This window comes from Lepidochelys olivacea (assembly GCF_965140295.1).
Source record: "Lepidochelys olivacea isolate rLepOli2 genome assembly, chromosome: 19".
Taxonomy (NCBI): domain Eukaryota; kingdom Metazoa; phylum Chordata; order Testudines; family Cheloniidae; genus Lepidochelys; species Lepidochelys olivacea.
The window spans coordinates 12,557,585-12,578,334 of NC_140429.1; the positions used below are offsets into that span (position 1 = coordinate 12,557,585).

The 20,750-nt window shown below is 39.5% G+C and overlaps 1 protein-coding gene across 3 annotated transcripts in view; it reads left to right on the plus strand.

Annotated features, from left to right (window-relative positions):
- The window catches only part of EPB41 (erythrocyte membrane protein band 4.1), a 136,735-nt gene that overhangs the window by 89,052 nt on the left and 26,933 nt on the right, over positions 1-20,750 (plus strand). For 2 of the 3 annotated variants that reach the window (XM_084652554.1, XM_084652556.1), the window contains 4 exons: positions 2,360-2,416; positions 2,533-2,574; positions 3,427-3,489; positions 6,603-6,782. In XM_084652554.1, the coding sequence (XP_084508680.1) occupies positions 2,360-2,416; positions 2,533-2,574; positions 3,427-3,489; positions 6,603-6,782 (342 nt within the window). The remainder of the gene's footprint in view (positions 1-2,359; positions 2,417-2,532; positions 2,575-3,426; positions 3,490-6,602; positions 6,783-20,750) is intronic. The other variant, XM_084652555.1, reaches the window with a different exon arrangement.

The window sequence follows — 20,750 nt, forward strand, 5'->3', positions numbered from 1 at the left end:
GCAGTATACTTTTTTTCAGGGATGGTCCTAAACAAATTAGCTGTTACCTGTTGATCACCTGAAAATGGTATGTACCACTGAGAATTAGCCCCATATACAACTGAATTTGTTCTTGTTAACTAGTAACGCGTTTTACTTAAGTGGAATTGCCCGATATACACACTGTGAGAGAAGAATTGGGCCCAGAGTTTTCCAGCATTTATAGTGTAAAGTGTTGTTTTAATTGATTTGTTTTTCCTGGAGAGCTGTTAATGGACCTGACAGGCTAGCAGCTGGACTAAAATGCTGATTTATGAATATTGAAACACGTTTAGACTGTGTTGGATTTAATATTAAGTGGGACTACTTAAAAATTGGAAAGTTCAAATATCTGGTTCTTCTGAGAGTATTCTGTGTAAAATATAGATAGATAAAAATATAAGGCAGAATAGTATATGAAGAGGTATTCATCTTGTTTCAACACTAATATTTTAAAGTTTATTTTGAGAGAAGATAGCGGAAAATCTAGAGGCAAAGAGCGTAGATAGAGATTGCTTCCTGTCACTCTGAATGTTGTACATTCTGTTTTCCCCATATTGTTGTATAGAGAGCAAGTCTTGTATGGTAGATGTAGTTATAGTCCATGGAAGATCTGTAGATATAAAATAAGCACTTGAGGCATGAGGGAGGAGACAGTGCAATATCCTCACCAACCCCCCAAACAAGCCAAGAAATCTTTATTTTCAGACGTCAAGGAATCCCTGTAGAGATAATAAGAATTCCTGTTGGTTGGAGAAAACTGGTGGCAATCTGTTAACAGGGCCAAATTTGGACCTGGTTACATCTGGTCCTTCTCTGACTCGAATGAAGTTGCACCCACTTAAAACTGGCGAATTTGGCCCTTCAAAACCACAATTGCCTAACATAATCACAATGTCACATTTTCATTATGTGTTATCCTCTTTGTAGCTTCTTAACATACAGTACTAAGTGTATTCCTTTTGATATCTAAATGCCTCTCTTCCTTGCATAGTCATCTTGCCATATATCTATGTATATAAAAACACACATAAGAGATGAACAAATCAGTTAGTCAACAGGACCTTCTATATGATTAACGGAACACAACTTTTGGTGACACCACTGGTTAAAATTGTCAGTGGCTGTTGCCAATAGCGAAGACCTCTGAGCTGCTTTTAGTCATAAAGGCACAGAACAGGAGCACTGAGTCATTGAGGATGAGTGTCGAAGACTAATGGAGTCTTGCAGATAATTGAAACATTTTAAAACATCTTAATGCCACTCAACGGTTAAATTTAAAATAATTCCATTCACCCAGTCCCTCATTTATCCGACAGATTTTTCAAGTATTTACAATATTAGATTTACTTTGGCACTTGGTGTAGAAAGAATTCTTGTAAAATCCTGTAGACCCTAGAAGCTGCTAAACTGCTCCATAATCTAATCTAGTCTTGGGTTAATCACCTGTTTCTTTATCCTTGCATATATAACTATTTTTGCCTTGTGGCAACCAGTCTTTGTAATGTTTCCTGTATTTGTACTTTATCCCATTTCAACATTCTTCCTGCGTTGTGGTGGTGGTATTGCTATTTCAACAGGCCCGTCAAGGTAATCTTTCCAAAGTTACTTCAGTGATAGGCTAGCAGGAGGTGCAGTTTTATTTTAACGATTCTTGGTCTTTATCCTGCCTATCAAATGTAAGCACGCCACCTCTGTTACAGCCTGGATTGCCTAGGTGAATTGGATGAATTGAATTCCTTTTAACTTTTGAAAAGCTTTGAAAATATTGGTTATTAGCTCTACAGTTAAGGAGAATGGAAGACTCCAATCCAGTGCTACTGGTAGGTCAATTGGCTGACAAATGTAAATACATACTTATAGACAAGTGTATGGCCTGTGTTATACAGGGGGTCGGACTAGATAATCACCATGAAAGAACATCTTTATTTTTTTTCTTTGAAAAGTTGTATGTCTATTAATTTGAACATGTCGCTTTTGACAGTGATCTCATTGGGTATCAAATTGTAGATAAGCTTTGGAAACATTGGCTTACAAATATCCTTAAAACAAAAAAGCCTATCTTTGGTAGAACTATTAAATAAATGCTCTGTGGGGTCTTTTAAAACACTGATGTCAGTTTTACTTTCAGGTTTAGAAATGTGATGTTGAACTGACATTGCCACTGTTAGTTTTGTTAATCCTCTTCAAAAGACTGCACGCTGACTCCCGCATGCGGACTCCTCCCGCATGCTGCCATGCTTCAAAACCAACCTCATATTTCAGCTGTGTTTTGAAACTAAGTGGTTTCCAAAAATTTACTAACAAGAAATGTTTTTACCACTTTATTTCTTAAATGTAGGTGGGGAAAACACACATGGAGGTCACATTGCCTACCACAAATGGTGACCAGCCCCAGGTTTGTGCTGATAATTATCAGTTAGGTTTTTCACATTTTTTTAAAAAGATTGTAAAATGAAGGTTCAACATAACTAAATAAACGAACATTTTTTGTTTTTTATCACTGCGAAACAGCAGCCTGCAGAAAAAGAGGAAGGTCCGACAAGAGTGAGGAAGGTTAGCCACTTTACACCTTCACCGAGCAAAATTCCCATGTCACTCATGCATACTTAACATATTTAAAAAGACAGTGCTCCAATTTCTTCATGTGCTTTGATTTTTTAATCTGCAAGTATATGTTCGTTTTCAAAACAGTTCAGCTTTTTGTCAATCTGAGATTGTTAAATAAATCTCTGTTAAAGAACTTCTTAGTGAGAAACATACTCTGTTTCAAATATGAATTGTGTTTCACAGTTCTGTACAGAAATAAAGCTAGTAACAAGCATAAGAAAATTGTACATTGAACGTTCCAGGAGATGCAAAAACTTAAGCACTTATGGTTTTATGGGGTACTTGACAGGGAAAATATGTAAAACACTGAAGGTATTTCAAGTACATTAATTGTAGTACACATTTTATTAAAATTCGTTTTAAAGGCTTGGAAGCATTGGAAAAACTACACGTACAATACCATTTAATGCAGCACCATACACACTTCATTATCAGGAAGTTGAAAATGTCTTAATCTTTGCAAGTCCTCCATAGAAAATGTTGAATACTTATTTGCTGAGAACAGGATGCCTTTGTTGTAGCAATGCAAATAAGCCAATGAAACTCTGGGAACTGTCTCTTTAAATTAAACTCATTACATTATTCAATTGTTCATGAGCAAGGTCCTCCATTTCTTGGTGGTGACTGTTCCTACACATGTTCTTGTGGTTTTATGGCCCATCCCATATTGGCACAATGCTGCGCTCCAAACATTTATTTAACATTTTTTTATTTGCCAATTTGCGATTCCCGCAAGAACAACACTTTAATTTTTTGTGCTTTTCTTTTTTTTGTTCCCCCTTTCTTTCATTTTCACAGAAAAGATCAAAGAAACTAGATGGTGAAAACATTTATATCAGGCATAGCAATTTAATGTTGGAGGTTTGTATGAACTTGACGCTTATTTCAGTTGCGTTTGCCTGGACCTTCTGCATTCTTTGCTGAACTCTTTTTCTTCCTCCTCTGCTGCTGAATTTGTTTTTGCATGCTGTTGCATGAAGACTTTTAAAAAATACGCTTATGCATGTCAGCAATAAACATGATGATGTGCTGTCATTTCTCCTACCTTTTTTGGTTTTCATTCTTTCATACTTACCAGAAAAATATATGATTGGGATAGTCCTGTGATAAATCTGTTTCTAGCATCCTAGTGACTTTATAGCATGTTTTTTTTCCTTCAGTCCACAAATAGGAAATCTCTGCACTGGTACTCAGAATAACATGAATCACACAGGATGCAAGGATATATAGAGAGAGAGAGAGAGACACTCTCTCTCTCTCTCTCTCTCTCTCTCTCTCTCTCTCTCTCGACTGGGCAAAGGAGAATGGAATCAAGGATGAATCACAATTGAGAACTTAAAAACGAGACTGACAGTAAAGCCGCAAGCTGTATAAATTACACAGCAATCTTGTTCAGCATTCTTTAGGAGGGCTCATGACACTATTGCTTGCTCACAGTAATGTTAGATGAGGCCTTTTTTACTTTCCAGAGAACTGCCAATAGAATTTACCATCATAGTTGCTGTAATTTTTCTCTAACCACTTTCCTGCTCTAATGTATTCTAGGAAACATAGAGTTCTCCTCCATTGGAACAACCCAGTAGCAAGTCCCCTAGTGTCTGATGTAATTACTATCCCTAGCAAAGTGTGTCCTTGAATGCACTTCAGTATGCTACTGCTCATCTGACAGTTGCCATGTATTCTGAAGGTGCTAGGGTGTATTCTGTAATTTCATGCACAGGTGTAGATCTTGGATAGTCTGCTTTATGCACTGAAACTTAAAATTTAGACGGCTCCCATGCAAACAAGATCTCGAAGACTGGAACGTTCCAATCATATATTTATACATTGTTACGGAAGACACTTTGTGGCTTCTGGTACTGACTCTTTCTGTGTGTTGTGTTTCTATTAACGATTACAGCTTCAGCAGCTGATAGGGGTTTTCTCAGCAGTTGTTTTTGAAAATGAAATGTACTAACTGCCTTTTTTTTAAATCTTAATTTAAAGCTTTTTGGCTTTTGGTTTCTGACTGCTACAATTTTAAGCTTTTGGACATCAGTAAAATGGTCAACAGGAGTCATCTACAGTCAGAGTGCAATGAGGATTTCACCCACCATTTGTTTAGGCCATGCATAAGCTAATTGTTTATCTGTTCTCAATGAAAATTTGTATTTCTTAAATGGCTTTTTCCTGCTAGTGTGGAACTTGGCTCTGGCACATGTATTGTATGCTCCAGTGTGCTTCATTGTGCCCCAGCCTCCTCAACCTCTTACTATCTTCCCCTGCCACCCGAAACACTTTTGTTAGAGGTGTTCACAGACCCTCAGCTAGAAATGGGCAACTAAAAAGGTTGTGATGCCTATTGTTTCTTCCTTCTTATTCTGTGTATTTGGTAGATCAGATTAAATCCAGCAGACTGGCTGAGTGCAGGAAAATGTTCTTGAACTGTTTTTATTGAAAACTGTTACTGCTTCAGATCTTGAACTTCTGTGCTTCATAAATTTATAAAAAAGGGGAATAGGAAAAATGTGTAATTATTTGAGTGCTTTGCTCATTAAAAGAGGCGTACAAGAGCAATTCAAACTTCTGTGGGATACATCTTGCTAACTTTAGTTTCCACGTTAATACTGTTCTGGCAGGGGAAGTCCAAATGTGAACAAAGTGCTTCTTACCGGTGCAGGCTAAACAAGAGGAGTGATCTTTGTGTTCTTTCAATCCAGAATCCATGGCAGGGCTCCTCTGCATGGTGTTGCTGATTCCAGCTTCTGAGCTTACCATGGAGTCTTCAACAGTCTGGTTCATGCTTTTTCTAACTAGCAGACACTGATCTCATGTTTTCATGTGGGACAAAAGATAAAACTATTGGTTCCCCATGGATACGCCAAAAGAGAAAGCTATATTAATTAAGCACACTTTTATCCCTGCTAGCTGAAGGCAGTCTGTCTTTGGTAAGCGTGCAGAGTCACGGGACTGGGTGACCAGACAACAGAGTAGCCTCTTGTGACGGTATTAATTTAAAGCAAATGCAAGCAATCTAGTCTTGCATAAGAAAGTGACTTAATAGGTTGAAAAACAATTGAATGTATAGAGAATAGAATTTGCAAAATCAGATTTGCCAATGACTCTGTTTTGCTTGGTTTTTGCGCTGTCTTGAAATGTCTTTGTTTAGCTTAAGCCTGTTTTAGTCAAAAGGCTTTGTTTTAAACAAACTCTGTTTTTACTTGCAAGGCGAGGCTGTTTTTGAATGAGTTAGTTGAATAATGGACTTGTGTTGAAGTCTGTGCATTTATGCTGTAACCTGGCATCACAGAATAAAGAGTTAGCATTTTTCCATATCCTTATCATTTTAGCTTGGGTGCACTGGTTACTCTGACATAAAGTAGATGCTCAGTTAGTTTTAGGAGTCATTTTCTCATCTCACATTTTGTTAACTAGTGTGAAACCACCTGTATAGTTCCTGGAAGGAATGAGGTGTGGGCAAAGAAGGTTATGAGGTTGCTTTTTAAAAGATAACTTCATCTGGGAGGGGAAGAAGTGGAAACTAGAAACAAACTCTTAAATATGTTAACAGCATCTGTGAGCTTCCCTTAGATATTCAGGGTTAATGGAAGAACAACAAAAGAAGGAAAACATGCAGTGAAGAGTATGAAATCAAATGGTCAGGGTTCTTTTAGTTCTGTATCTTGATATTTTAAATCCTCTTTAGGTGAAAATTCAAGTGTTTAGACTATAATCTCTTTTGCTGAAGTAAAAGATGACTAATGTCAGGTCTCACTGCTAGAGGGGCAGACATCTTCCACATAATTAAAATGTGTACCTCACTCTGAGGATAGAATAAAGGGGAGGAGAATATTCCCTTGTATGTTTACAGAGTGAGTGCAGCTAATGGAAATTGGGAACAACTTTGAGTGCAGCTTGCTATCTGGCAGCACAGGCAATTTTAGATGGCCTCTCTTTATGTGCATCTTCATTTGATGTTTTTTTTAAAATCATAGGAACTAGATAAAACTCAAGAAGAAATAAAGAAACATCATGCTAACATCAGTGAGCTGAAGAAGAACTTTATGGAGTCCGTCCCCGAGTCCCGGCCTAGTGAATGGGATAAGCGCCTGTCTACTCACTCCCCCTTCAGAACATTTAACGTCAATGGGCAGGTCCCCACTGGAGTGGAAGGAGTGAGTACTTATGAAATGTGGTATTAACTGATTTTATATTGTAGCAACTAAATACTGACGTTAAATGAACATCTTTAAATAGTTGAGGACTAAACTTGGCTTATCTTATATTTCTGGTTGGGGACATTTCAGATGTCTTTTTTGGTGGGTTTTAAGAACAGCATTGTTGCTGAGGGTATTCTTTTCTTTTTTTAAGCTTAAATCACAATTCTTTTGTGATACAGTATAAAACAATATTGGAGCTTCCTATCTGGCTTTGTAGCAACATTGCTGCAACTAGAACTTTGTTTTCTTGCTATCAGTTTCAGCATTACAAGAGCACAGACTTAAATAGTTATGTTGGGATCTGATTTATTCAAAATACAGGTGGGGGTAAATCTTACCTTCCAAAATAGAAAATGTCAAAATTGATGTGGATTGTAATTTTAAATTTTAGCTTCAAGGATATTATCACAAGCCATGGAGGAAAAAAAATTATGTATTTTGGATGGTGCCTCTAAGAACCAAAAGTTACAAGGCTTGATAAGCCAGAGAGGAACCTTGTTAAGAGAATTTTGTATGTAACTTGGCCCTGATCTTGCGTCAGGATCTGCCCGTGTGTACTCATATTCCAGTGAGATGTCTTACTAACATCAGTGGGCCTCCTCACAGGCACTGGGGTATACAAGGGGTTGGGCCCTGGCTTGGTAGAAACATAATTGCTTTTTAGGGAAGTGTTATCCATATTTGTAGCAGTTATGCACATTCATAAGCCTCTAGTTTAGTTGCATAATATAAGAATGTTACTACTTTTCAATACAAGTAAGCTGGAGAAGCCAAGAGATCAGTCAGTCTGCTGTCTGGTCTCTTCCTTACCGGTAGTCAGTATCTTACTGGGATGGGCCCTGTCATATTACTACTGCTGTTACTTAACTCCTAATTAAAGCTCCTAGATCAAACTAATTACAATTTCTTGAGCAATGATAGTTATTTGTCTTAAAGGGAGGGAGTGAAATCCTAGCTCCATTGAAATCAATGCCAAAACTTTCACTGCTTTCAGTAGGCCCAGGATTTCACCTCTCCGCCCCTCTCACCTCGCCTCCAACTGCTGCGGAGACTGTTTTTCTTTGCTTGACTTTTAAACCATGCAAGTGTGGAAATTTTAACATGGAATAATCTGGGAGGAGGAGGAGGAAGTTGCCAATTAATTTATTAAACACATGAAGCCACTTTAGAGTTTGATTACTGAACTTTATTTTAAGAAGCCTTTCTGCAGGATGCTTTCCAGTAGAGATGGTGTAGGGGTCTCCACCCGTAAGAGTATTTCACAAGACGGGAATAGTGTGTGCTTACCAACCTGCAACTACAGTGGTTTGCTAGCAATTCTTTAACACTGTACTAAGGGTGGTGCCAGCCCTATGTGCATCACTTCACTGATACCTGTCTCTGGAAGTTCCACCACCTGTGACATGATGCTTCTGAAAATGGCATTTCAGTGAAGGTGATTTATGATCATAACATGAGACACCTGCAGGAAGGCACATGGATAGTATTTTAGTTTGCCTTCACGTCATTATCAAATGTATAAGGAAGATAAATTTGAATGTAATATAATTCTTTTTGCTGATGTACCATTATACTATTGTTGCAAAAATCCTGGCATTCTATATGGGGTTATCTTTCTACTATTCCTGTATCTTACATTACCAGACAACTGAACTTTACACACTTTGTGTATGTCCAGGTCAAGAAAGCCACTGTCCTATCCTCTGAAAGAAGGGTTGGTGGGCCAGAGGTAAAGCTGCTGTTATGACATGTGCTTCTGAACCAGAAATTTGCTATTGTAATGGCACTAAGCAAAAACTCAACAGCAGCTGCTGAGTAACATTTTTTTTTTTTTTGGCAACATTAACTCACAACCTCCTGACCTAACACCTTAAAGGATTTGCACTGCTGCAGCTTTTGCAGCTTTCAATTTGCTTATTTCGGCGCATGGCTGGTTGAAAAGCTGCATGAAGATGTAACCGTGTATTTGGAAAGAAAAACTATTATGAAAGTTTAACAGTACCCTGTTCTTTTTATGTTGTCTTCCCTTCCTTTCTTTTCCGTTTTGTTTTTTGTTTTAATAATCATGTTACTCTTGCATTTTATTTTATTTCTTTTGCTGCCCAGTCCCCCAGCTACTTTCTCCCTGATACTCATCACTTAAGGGTGTGCAAAGAACCAGTCCCAAAATACAAGACTGATCAAAGGAGGTTGGATCAATTGAGAGAGCTTAGGGCCAAATTTTTTCTTTCATAGATGTACCGGGTTTGACTATGCTTGGCCAACTGAAAGGATGGAAAGCATTTCTTGAATAAACTGCAATAAATTTTCCCAAACATTTTTCACAAGTGCTAAAGCATTTGTATGATACTGTGTTCATTATAATTTCACATCCTTTAGATTCTGAAGACTCAGATGCACTAAAATGTAAAACAAAATCCAGGGAGTTTGGAATGTTACTACTAAAAACATTCATATTCCATACTCCTGATTTCTAAGGGATTGAATATTTTGCATTCATAACTACAATATCATTTTGAAAAAAGTGGAAATGTTGATACTATCTTCATTTGCAAAATTTTCAAAACTTTCAAAACAAGATTTTATCATCTGCATTAAAATCTAGATGTCAAGCCTTATGAACTGTCACTTTTAAGGCCAGTATAGTACAGGAAGTTATAAAAGACTGCATTTTTTATACTACCATTTCTATTTGTAATACAACAAAATTAACTTTTCTCAACCATTTCAATTGTGGAACACTTAAGTACTAGATTTTAAATTATTCTTCTCTCAAAGGGAAATTGCGACCACACGTGAACATGGCCCTAAGATTAGTGGATTTTATGGAGATGATCATATTCAGAAGTTAAGCTAGAGGATATTACTGAAGTGCTTCTATCCTGATTTGAGCCTCCACAGAATTTGTCATTCACAGCAGTTTGCCAATTTAGTAATAAAATATTGATCAGAGCCTCTGGAAGACCTGTCCTAACACTTTGTACATCCCTAAGTACCATTTTGAGCACTTCCCATCTATCATTTTTGTTCATCTCTCTGTCTTTCTTGATCTTCTACCACGAAAGCAGACACAGGAACGTCCTCTGTTAGTACAGGATGAAGACAAAATAAAAAAGCAGATGCCTTCTGAGACATCATTGCCCCAGCAAGCAAAAGAAGACATTCTTCCAAAGGTTTCTATTCCAATTCCTGAGGAGCAGAAATCACTCAAAAAGTGCCACCTATATTCTAGTACTTTTCCTTCTCCTCACATTCCCTTTATGGTGTCCCTTTTTGTGATCCTTGCACTAACTGTGTGGTGGTTGGTCTTTCTGTGATTGGAAACAGGGTGCCTAATTGAAACCTCCATGACCACAGCTCTTGAATTGTTGACTGCATCTTCTACTGTGTCTTCTATGTGTTGCCTTCTGATCTCCGTAGTTCATTGTCCTATGAGCACTCTGCAACTATGTTTTTGATCATAATATTTTGCTTGGTACAGTGTATGATTTGGGATTCTAAAGGAGTGGCAATGGGTTGCCAGACCTGCAGTAATGCACTGAAATTTGAGCCTTGGTGATCCATAGACTAAATTTTAAAAAGCATGTTACCCATTGAGTACCTATGTGAAAGTCTTTAGCACTGAAGTGGACATGCTGATGGTGGCTATTTTGCTTCTGTACACTTCAAAGACTTCTTGCACAGCAGTTTATGAAAAGACTTGATTGAAGATTACTCTTCTTCTTAAACCCAGCACTTGCGTACATTTATAGCATTTATGGTGGGGAAAATTCAGTCTCAAATATTTATTCAAAAGACTTAAGATCATTCACAACAGTGTACAGAGTCTGATCCATAACCACTCCTTTTCTAAGAAAACAGTATTAGCATACAAATAGCTTTTTTCTTTAATTTAAAAAAGGCTTGGTGTCAGTGGCTGTCTTAAGGATAATTCATATATGTACATAGGGACAGACTACTTCAACTGTCCCCTTTATAGAAAATCCTTTTCAGGTCTTACTACTGTCTTTGCGCGAGCATCCCTGCTTATCTTTCATAGGTGAACTCTCCTCTAAATGAAAATACTGTCTAACTTTTGTTTTGGGGGAAAAACCCTCATTAAAAGCAGTACTTATTTATTGTAAGGTTAAATTAATCTGTTTCCTGAATTTGACTCCATTGGTGCACTGTAGATATATGTTCTTTCAATTTGTGTTGAACTCACTGAAGTGTGTGTACTTATGGCCATATAAATGGAAGTAACATGCTGTTAAGTACACATCCTGTGTCTGCATGTTGACTAATAGTATTGTTGTTAAGTTTATCAAAACATGTAAAAGAGCAGTATGTCCAGATCATAATTGTAGTGTTAAAACAATTATTATTTTGACTTCTTTAACAAAACCTTTGCATGCTGCTTATTTTTTGTAGCACTTTTGTATATATCTGGATTATTTGGTTTAAATGATCTATAATTAAGTTTAAATGATCTATAATTAAGTTTAAACTTGACTGTATTGTTAATGATCCGGTTGTATGAGAGCCAAGATTTGATGCTCAGCTGGACTGAGCAGATCTGGTTCAGAAAGTAGAGGTAAGATGGGCAGTTGCTTCTCAGTGTATATTAGTCAGGGGACAGAGATGAGCCAACCCACTCATTTCCCATTGTAATTTGCATTCTATTGCTTTCTCTAGCTTATGGGTGTAGAAATAATATTGCTGAGATCTGCCATCAGTATTCACACTAAGGAGCTATAAAAGAATGGAAGACACTTGGATGAAAGGGACTAAAATCTGTGTCTATATTTTTCTTTATAGATCTATGTACACAATGTTATTTTAGAAAATTCATGTGTAAGTATACGTGTGGGTGGGTGTGCACATGTGCGTATGTACTGGGAAAAGAAAGGAGACAAATCTATTATGAGAGTGCATGGAATTGTGCACATGTTCTCCAGTAGGAGGATAATAGTGAACCTTCAAATATCCCATCTGCATCTCTATTTACGCTCATAAGTGCTTATATTGAGGCTCTCTGAACAGTGTCTCAGAACTTTAGCTAGGAAGAATCTAGTTAGTGAGTGAAACATTAGTTTTGTTTTTAATCTCATGAGAATGTTCATGATTTTGGCCAGTACTGCTTGAACACTTATGAGTTCAGATTAGCGCTCCCATTTGTGCCCTCAGGATTTTGCTTTGTGTTAATACTAGTTTAATTGAAAAGCATCATACCCTTTTAGTACCATAATCATAAACTTCCTATTAAAAATAAATTTGACCATTGTATTGATGCCAAACAGTATATACTGAAACAATAATAGACAGTTTTTCCTTTGTAACTATTTAAAAACATTAAAACTAAATTAAGCATTAAAGATAACATTGATATGCATCCACAGACTAAGGGGAAATGCCACTTCAAAAGAATCATGCACTGGATGGATCTAAAGAATAAGGCTCAGTAGGCAAATGAATGGAGAACCCCAATAGTAGGTCTTGTTGTGAAATTTAGGAGGATTCCCCTGAGGAAGTGGGAGGAAAGAGCAGTGGGAAAGCTGGAATTTGGATCAGTGGGTCAAAAGCTAAAAGGAGACCCTGAATTGGGAGCAGGGTGTTGAACGCTTCTGGTATATGAGTTCTTACCAGAATTGTTGTGGAGGAATTGGAAAGGACAAGATGTTAAAACTGAGACCCCAGACTACTTAAAAAAAAGTTTGCTTTCCACAGCACATCATCTCAGAAGTGAGGAGTAGTTAATGCCTGGGAGTAAAGGCACAACTATTCTTGTACCCCCAAACCACTATAACTAGAAAAAAATACTTACCACTATATTTAAAGAGCCAGAGGCCTGAGATTAATATGGTGCTATTTAAGATAGCCAGACTTGAGACAAATCAACTTCTCACAAGACTACTTTAGAAACTCCTGTTTTAAAAAAAAAAAAAAAAGAGAGAGAATACCCTGAAATAACAACTACAATAAATATCAATTATCACAAGGCCATGATTTCTACAGCCATATCTGCCTTGTCAAAAGGAACTAGGAAGGTGCATTCTTTGGGATCTTACCTAGAAAGAGGTTTGAACGTAGTGTTCAAGAGATCTATCGCTCTAGGACAAGAAGAGTTTACATCCTTTTGTTCTATTCAGGTTGTCTCTGAACTTCCTAAATAAAATAATCTCTTTATCAAGTTAACTTTGAAATGAGACTGGTTTCTATCAGTAAAAGATCTTTGAACTGCATACAGATTCTGAGAGAGCCCCACATAATGTTTCTCAGCACTTAATTACTATCTCTGAAGAGGACCTGAAGAAATTGAACAAGCTATTAATATCTTTTTAGCAATGTAGAGGTCAGCTTATCATCCAAACACATTGTGAAGGTGCATGTCTTATATTAGATTAGATCTATACCTTTCAAACAAGTCTGTTTCTCACAGAAATACCTGGTAAATACTGCATTACTTTCAAGCATCCTTAGGATGTGGTCTTGTCCACATTTAAAAATTCATGGAGCCTTAACCTAGTATCCTAGAGTTGGCCTTTACGTTCACTTCCTGTAAGCCGCCATCTTTCTGATCTGCTTTTTGAGTGAAGGAACATCAAGGAAGAGACTTAAAATTTTGCCTTCACTATCTATGAGGTCTTACCCTTTTCTTCCCTCCTCTTAGACTGGAGAGTCTTATGCTTCTTGGAATTCTAGATGGAGAGTAATTATAGTGTCAGAGACTGAAATTTTGTCCAGTCAAAATTGCAATGGATCTCTTGAAAATGTGTATAAGTAGGTCTTCTGTGCTACATCTTCACCTATCCTGGAGAGACTCCCACCTCTTTGTTTGCTTACAGGGCATATTTAAGTACAGTATTACCACAAAACCACCTTTAATGGTAAGGACAGTAAAATCCCACTTGCATATCTGTTCAGTATCTCAAGGTCCCTTTCAGCCCTGTATTTCTGTGATACATAATAAATCATATACACTTTGCTATGCTTATTGTCTTTCTGTGCTTTCCTTAAGGTCAACTTAAGATGCAACATTGAAATAAAAACATTTTATGAATAATACACATTTGTGTATATATTGTGGTAAACCCAGGACAAACAGCTACAAAAGGGGGGTAGTAATTAGTCCCCAGGGGATTAAAAGGCCCCTCCCTATCCTCTGAGGAGAGAGAACCACAGGGCAATAAGGAAAAGGGGTTGCTAGGGAACCAATTAGGTTCAGCTGACTCCAACTACCTGGGACATTTTTAAACCCTCCTCTGGGTGGTAGGAGTGGGAGGAGTGAGAGGAGTAGGGAAGCTGCCAGTAGGCTGTTTGCAGCAAGGCACCAAACCTTCCAAGTAGAGAGGCTGCACTCGCTCCCCAGAAGGGAAGGAAAACAAGCACAAGGGACTGACTGAGGAGAGGAGTAGCAGGACCCTGTGCCACCTATAAGGATTCGCCTTGCCCCAAACCTGAGTCGTCAAGGCTAAAAAGGACTGAGCCTACTGAGGCGAACAAGGTATTTTGTCACAATATAAAGAGTTCTGTACGCTTAATGTAGTACAAAATGTCAGTTTTAAATAGCTTGCAAGGAGATATTTTTTCCTTTTATGTCGATTGCTAGCAGAGATGTGATTTACTGTTTCTGGAACTGAGATGTTCTTAAAAGGTGCTACAAGAGGAGTTGTTACCTTACAACTAGATAGGTAATTTCTGATGTCAGGCTGATTAGGTGCAGAATAAGGTGTTTCACACTATACCTTAGTTTAAAGGTAGATGTCGCAGAGCTTTCGTGAAATACGGAAAAAAATTATCTTGCTCTATCCCCACTTCAGAGGACAAGATGGAGTGGAGTGCCCACAAACCATGTAGCCTACTGGCCAGTTGTTACCATGCCAGTGTCATACATTAATTCGTGCCAGTGCTGATCTTGTTGTCATTCTTTGTATTTGGCCAATAGTGTAATTGAGGTCTGTTGCACTGATGGTGAATATTTGAAAAGGTTATGAATATTTGCTGCTCAAGTAAACATGTCAGCAGGATGCATAAACTGTAACCTTGCCTAGGTTTATGTGAAGAAGGCTGCAGTCTTACACGTAATCCTTGATGACCTGTTACAACTCAGGATGTTTCAGCAGCACCTAGATACCGGTCACTAGGTGCTTTATAAATACCTAAATGGATAGAGGCTACTAACAGTATTAATATGAATTAGTCTTAGTTATTTTCCAGTGTTTTTCATTCTAATATCTTTGACTATCACACCAAGATTTTGTTTAACTAAGACTTGTGTGTGCTCTGTGTGGTTATGTAAAATTGGGGGTGCATGCTCCAGTTAGAGGCAGAAATAAGAGACTTCTCTTCAAGGCTTTGGTCTTTGGGTTGTGAAGTTCAAAACTCCAGAATAAATTAGTTGATTGTATATATAATCCATGCACTTAAATAGAAGTCATTTTAAATTCTGTGAATCTTAATTTATTTTTATTATGTTAGCATTGCTAAACTCCCTTGTGGTATGAATTGCAAAAGAGTCTCTTGGTCTTACCCACATTTTCTTTTAAAAGTTATCAGCACTTTGAAGCAGGGAGGTGGGTTTGAGTTCCCCGGTGGCTGTCTGTTTCAGGCCCAGGCATCATTGGGGACTTTTTACTAACTATGATGCTAGCATTCTGAAACTTGCACAGAGATTTTTTTTCCTCAACTCAGGACTTATTGAAATTCAGATTAAATGATGAAGATAAAATATATTAAAATAGATAAGTGGTACTGGATATAATTTTTTTTAAAAAACCTGTATTATTTACATTTTAATTGGAGACACTCAGATGAGGTCTGTTAGCAGAGGACCAGTAACATCCTTACCTAGTATACTTTTCATTTTTAAAATAGGCTGTTCAAGTTGTATGTCATATAGTGCTTCAGTGTACCTTCTATCATTGTATTTGGTGCCACAGGCTATCAGTCTCATGAGGCAGCATCACTCCTTTGTACTGTGGTGCACAAAGATTTAATGGTACCAGCAAGTGCTGTGAGATCTTAAACTGATCTCGTGACCAGTACTAATGTCAAAAATATAGCAGGATAATTTGAGTATTATAAGTTGGATGTTCTCTTGGAATACAGAAGTAGATCTTCTGGTGCTGGTTCCTATGTGTATTCCACACATGGGTATGCGTGTGCAGCATGCTACCAAGTCTGGAGATTCTTAGTCTGTCGGACATGCACAGTTGCTCTCCTTGTGCGCCGGGCTGAGGCTCTGTAGTTCCTTTTTACTGCCGCATGGCCTGAGTCAGAATCCTGTATCCACAGATTTCTCCAGTTTTTCTTATCAGCCTGTAAATAGTTTTAATATTTAGCATGGTTAAAGCTTTAATATTGTATAGTTTAGCTTAGTTTCTTCCATTTCTTGGAGTCTCTCCTCATGCACTGGTACTGTGCATCTCTTGTTCTTGCTCATCTGTGAATCATGGGCATCAATGTTGTCTCTACCGTCTGGGTTAGATGTATATCTAAGCAAAGAGCAGCATTTGCTGTTTGTTTCCCCCACAAACACATGAAGCATGTGAGCGTCAGTTGAGGAAACATGTTATGGAGAGGGCCATGAGACCTCACGCTGATCCAGGCCAGAGAGACATTCTCCTCCCCATCCCAATGCATCAGTGTCAACCAACAAGCAGCACCCCTCTGAGCACAAGCTCACGACTGGAGCCTAGAACTCCTAAGCCCAAAGAATCCTTCTCCAGGGCTTTGATGAGCTGTAGTTCGCAAAAGCTTATGCTCAAATAAATTGGTTAGTTTCTAAGGTGCCACTAGTACGCCTTTTCTTTTTGCACAAAGAAAAGGCACTCTTAGTTACAAGGACAGATCCCCATCCAGATCTGCTCCTGAAAGAAGAGACCCCCCCCACCCCGCGACTCTTTCCAGCCTTCATGTGTGGATCCTAAGGGCTCAGGACTGCTTAAGACTCCCAGGCAGGAAGGTAAAGCATGAAAGAGGATCTGTCAGTACCATCACTGGTTCCGACTGCTAAACATACAGACCACTGTCCACTGGCTCCATATAAGCGTGCTGCACCTGACTCTTCAGTAGTACCAGCCCACCATTCTAAAGTCCTTTCACTTTCAACATCTTGGGACATACTGGAACTGTCAGTCACAGCTACTGGACAACCCAGAACTCCGGGACATGTAGAGACACCTATACCTCACTGGAGCATATCTTCCTCCTTTATCCTCAGTCCCCACTCCTTTTAAGCCTGGTTCTCTGGAGAGACATTCCCACAGCAGAGGAAGAAACTACTTTGACAGTATAGGAACCCTCCGGCAGAAGTGTTCACCCTCTAGTACCAACGGTCCCACTGGTGGAGCAAGAGCAAGTCACCTACTTGGACAAATCAGATGTTCTGGTCAGCCCATTAACCCCTCATAGATTAATCTTGACAGGGAAATGATGAGATGCAGATATGACTCTTCCAGGGACCGCTGGTACCTGATGCAGGGGGTCCTCCTCAACTGGGTTCCATGGGACCCATATGGCAGACATCCCGGTTCTGTCCACAAGCCCTACCACACTACTTCCACACAGCATCTATTGGATCCATTGCAGTACAAGGGGGAAGTGACCCAAAACCACAGATACTGATGGTATTGACAAGGATCTCATCCTCTTCACTGGATGAAGCAAATGCTCCATCTTCACCATCTCTGCCAGATGACCATAGGCAGTATCAGGAGCTCCTGCAGATGAATGACCTCCAGATCCCACTGGAAGAGGACCAAGTTACCCAGCCATCAGCTTCTTGATATCCTGCAACCTACAGGTCTCAGCAAAGTGGCTCTCCTAGTAAATGAGGCTATCATGGAACTAGCCAGGGTCATCTGGCATACCCCAGCCTCCTGCACCCCCACACTTAAGAGACGAGGCACCATTTTGTCCCAGACAAAGGCGCTGAATTTCTTTTCATGCACCCAGAGCCCAACTTCGTGCAGGCAGCCACAGAAAGAGAAGGTTACAACACCATAATGCCACCCTGGCTGACAAGAGGTTGGCCCTTTTGGGAAGAAACATATTCTCATCTATGAACCTGTAGTTCCATATCGCTAACTGTAAGGCTTTGTTAGTGAAATACAATTTTAATTACTTCAGACTGGCAGATTTTAAGGACAACCTTTCCCCTAGAGGACAGAGCCCAGTTTCAAACCTTAATTGAGGAAGGCAGGCTAGCGGCAAAAACATCCCTGCAAGCCACAGCAGATGCGGCATCTAGAGGGCAAGCCACTGGTGTAATTATGAGATGTGAGTCTTGGCTTCACTCTTTGGGGTTCCCCAGGGAGGTGCAAAATACCATAGAGAACTTACCATTTGACAAGTCAGATGTATTCAGTGAGAGAACTTTTGAGTCCCTGCATGTGTTGAAAGACAGATTGACTCTCTGATTCCTGGGAACTTACACCTTGGCCCTAAAGAGATTAGTCTTGTTCTATACACCTGCCTCTGGTACTGTTACCTCCACAATCATTCTACCATCAGGATCTGGCTGAATCTCCACACAAGCAATTAAGTTCAGAGACCTTAATTTTCATCCCCTTTGCTACCATAATGTCCACCCTCCTGCTAAGGGCTACTTTTGATGTCTGTCAAGAACTGCCTGCCTTTATTGATGCCAACCACTTATATCCCTACCCCTATCTTTGGGGGCTGTCTCACACTTTTCGCCCACAATTAGGACTCTGTTATGACAGACAAGTGGGTTCTAGAAATCATCCACCATGGTTACTCTATCAAATTTTTCTTTCCCCCTTCCCCACTCAAACTCCTTCTTGATCCCTCTCCAGGGACCACTCTCTGAATTCTGCCAGGAGGCAAATTCTCTTCTCTAATGACGGGCAATAGAACGAGTGTCATCTCAGTATCAAGGCAGAGGGTTCTATTTCCCCATAGTTCTTAGTCCCCAAAAAAGACAGAGAATGGACTTTCAACAGCAGAACATCTTTATTCAAAAGTCAAAATTCAGCTTGGTTACACTAGCGTTAATGCTCCCCTCTCTATGGGAGGGAATGTGATTCACAGCTGTTGAGTTGAAGATTGCCTATTTTCATGTGGATATTTATCCATCCCACAGAAAATGTGTCCAGATCCTGGTAGGTCAGGAACACTACTAGTTCAGAGTCTTTCCCTTTGGATTAGCAGCTGCACCCAAGCTATTCATGCATGTATTCTCATTGATGGCAGCCCAAATGAAATGCCATGGCTATGTAATCTTGGACATCTGGCTCCTAACCGATCATTCCAACTATGAGGTCAGGTCAGCGACTTTGTTCCTGCTGCTATCTTTTAGCAGCATGGAGTAGGAAAGACTCCACTTGGAAATGCTACCTAGCTAAATGGGGAGAGACTTCTTCACCTGGGATGGCACAATTAGTCTTCCTAAGAACCTGCAGATATCCCAGTCATTTTAGATTATCTCCACTCTTTGACAGGTTTCAGAGTAACAGCCGTGTTAGTCTGTATTCGCAAAAAGAAAAGGAGGACTTGTGGCACCTTAGAGACTAACCAATTTATTAGAGCATAAGCTTTCGTGAGCTACAGCTCACTTCCTCAGATGCAGATGCCTGCTGCAGTTTCCACGATATGCATCTGAGGAAGTGAGCTGTAGCTCACGAAAGCTTATGCTCTAATAAATTGGTTAGTCTCTAAGGTGCCACAAGTCCTCCTTTTCTTTCCACTCTTTGAAGAATTTGGGTCTTTCCATTAGCTCGCTGCAGGTTCATCTCACAGCAGTCAGTGCCTTCCTTCCTTCTCCAGTATATGAGCATTCCATTTTTACTCACCCAACAATAATTAGATTCCTAAAGGGCCTAGTCAGGACCTTTCCACCAGTGGCCAAGCCTACACCTCAGTGGCATCTTAATCTCATCCTGTCAATACTTATCCGGCCACCATTTGAACCTTTGGCCACATGCTCTATGTCCCACCTTTCTATAAAGGTTGCAATTTTAATTGCTTTTAGTTTGGCCAGGAGGAGGGTGAGTGAGAGAGGAACACTCATGGCTGACCTACTATACACCATTTTTCATGAGAAGAAAGGTTTCCCTTCGCCTTTTTCTTAAATTGCTCCCTAAAGTAATTTCTGAATTCCATCTAAATCAGTCTTTCCATTTATTGATTTTCTTCCCGAAACCCAGTGCTTCTGTTGACGAGAAGACTTCATTCCCTGATGTCAAATGAGTCCTTGCAAGCTACCTGCAAAGGACCAAACCAGTCAGAAAATCACCAAGATCGTCACTATAAGAGAGAGGTCATGAGGACAAGCAGTATCTTCTCAGAGAATCTCTAAATGGATTTCTGGTTGCGTCATCAAGAGCTACCAATTAGTGCGTATTCCTCCCCAGGAAGGGGTAAGGGTCCACTCCACAGCATGTCTCCAGGAAGTACCAGTACTGGATATATGTGGAGTGGCTACTTGGAGCTCCATCCACACATTGACAAAAAGTTACAGGCTATCTCAGGCCTCCTCTGCACGTGCGGCTGTAGGCACTCCAGTTCTTCAAGCATCCTTACGGACTGCATTCTCATGCTCTCCTCTAGTCTGCATGCTGCTTATAAGTCACCCATGTGTGGAATACACATAGGGACCAGCACTTAAGGAAGAAATAGAGATTACTTACCTGTAACTGGAAGTTTTTTGAGATGTGTGGTCCCTAACTGTATTCTACTACGCACTCTTCTTCCCCCTGCTTTGGATCTTATCTGATTCATGATAAGAAGAGGATCTAGAGAGGCATCAGCTGGCACTACCTCTTATGTCCTTGGTCTGGAGTATGAGGAGAGCCATTGTGCAGGTGTATGGACACTGCTTACTGAGAATCTCCAGACTTGGGTGCATGGTGCAGATGCATACCCACACGTGGAATACACATAGGAACAACACATCTCATTGAACTTCCAGTTACAGGTAAG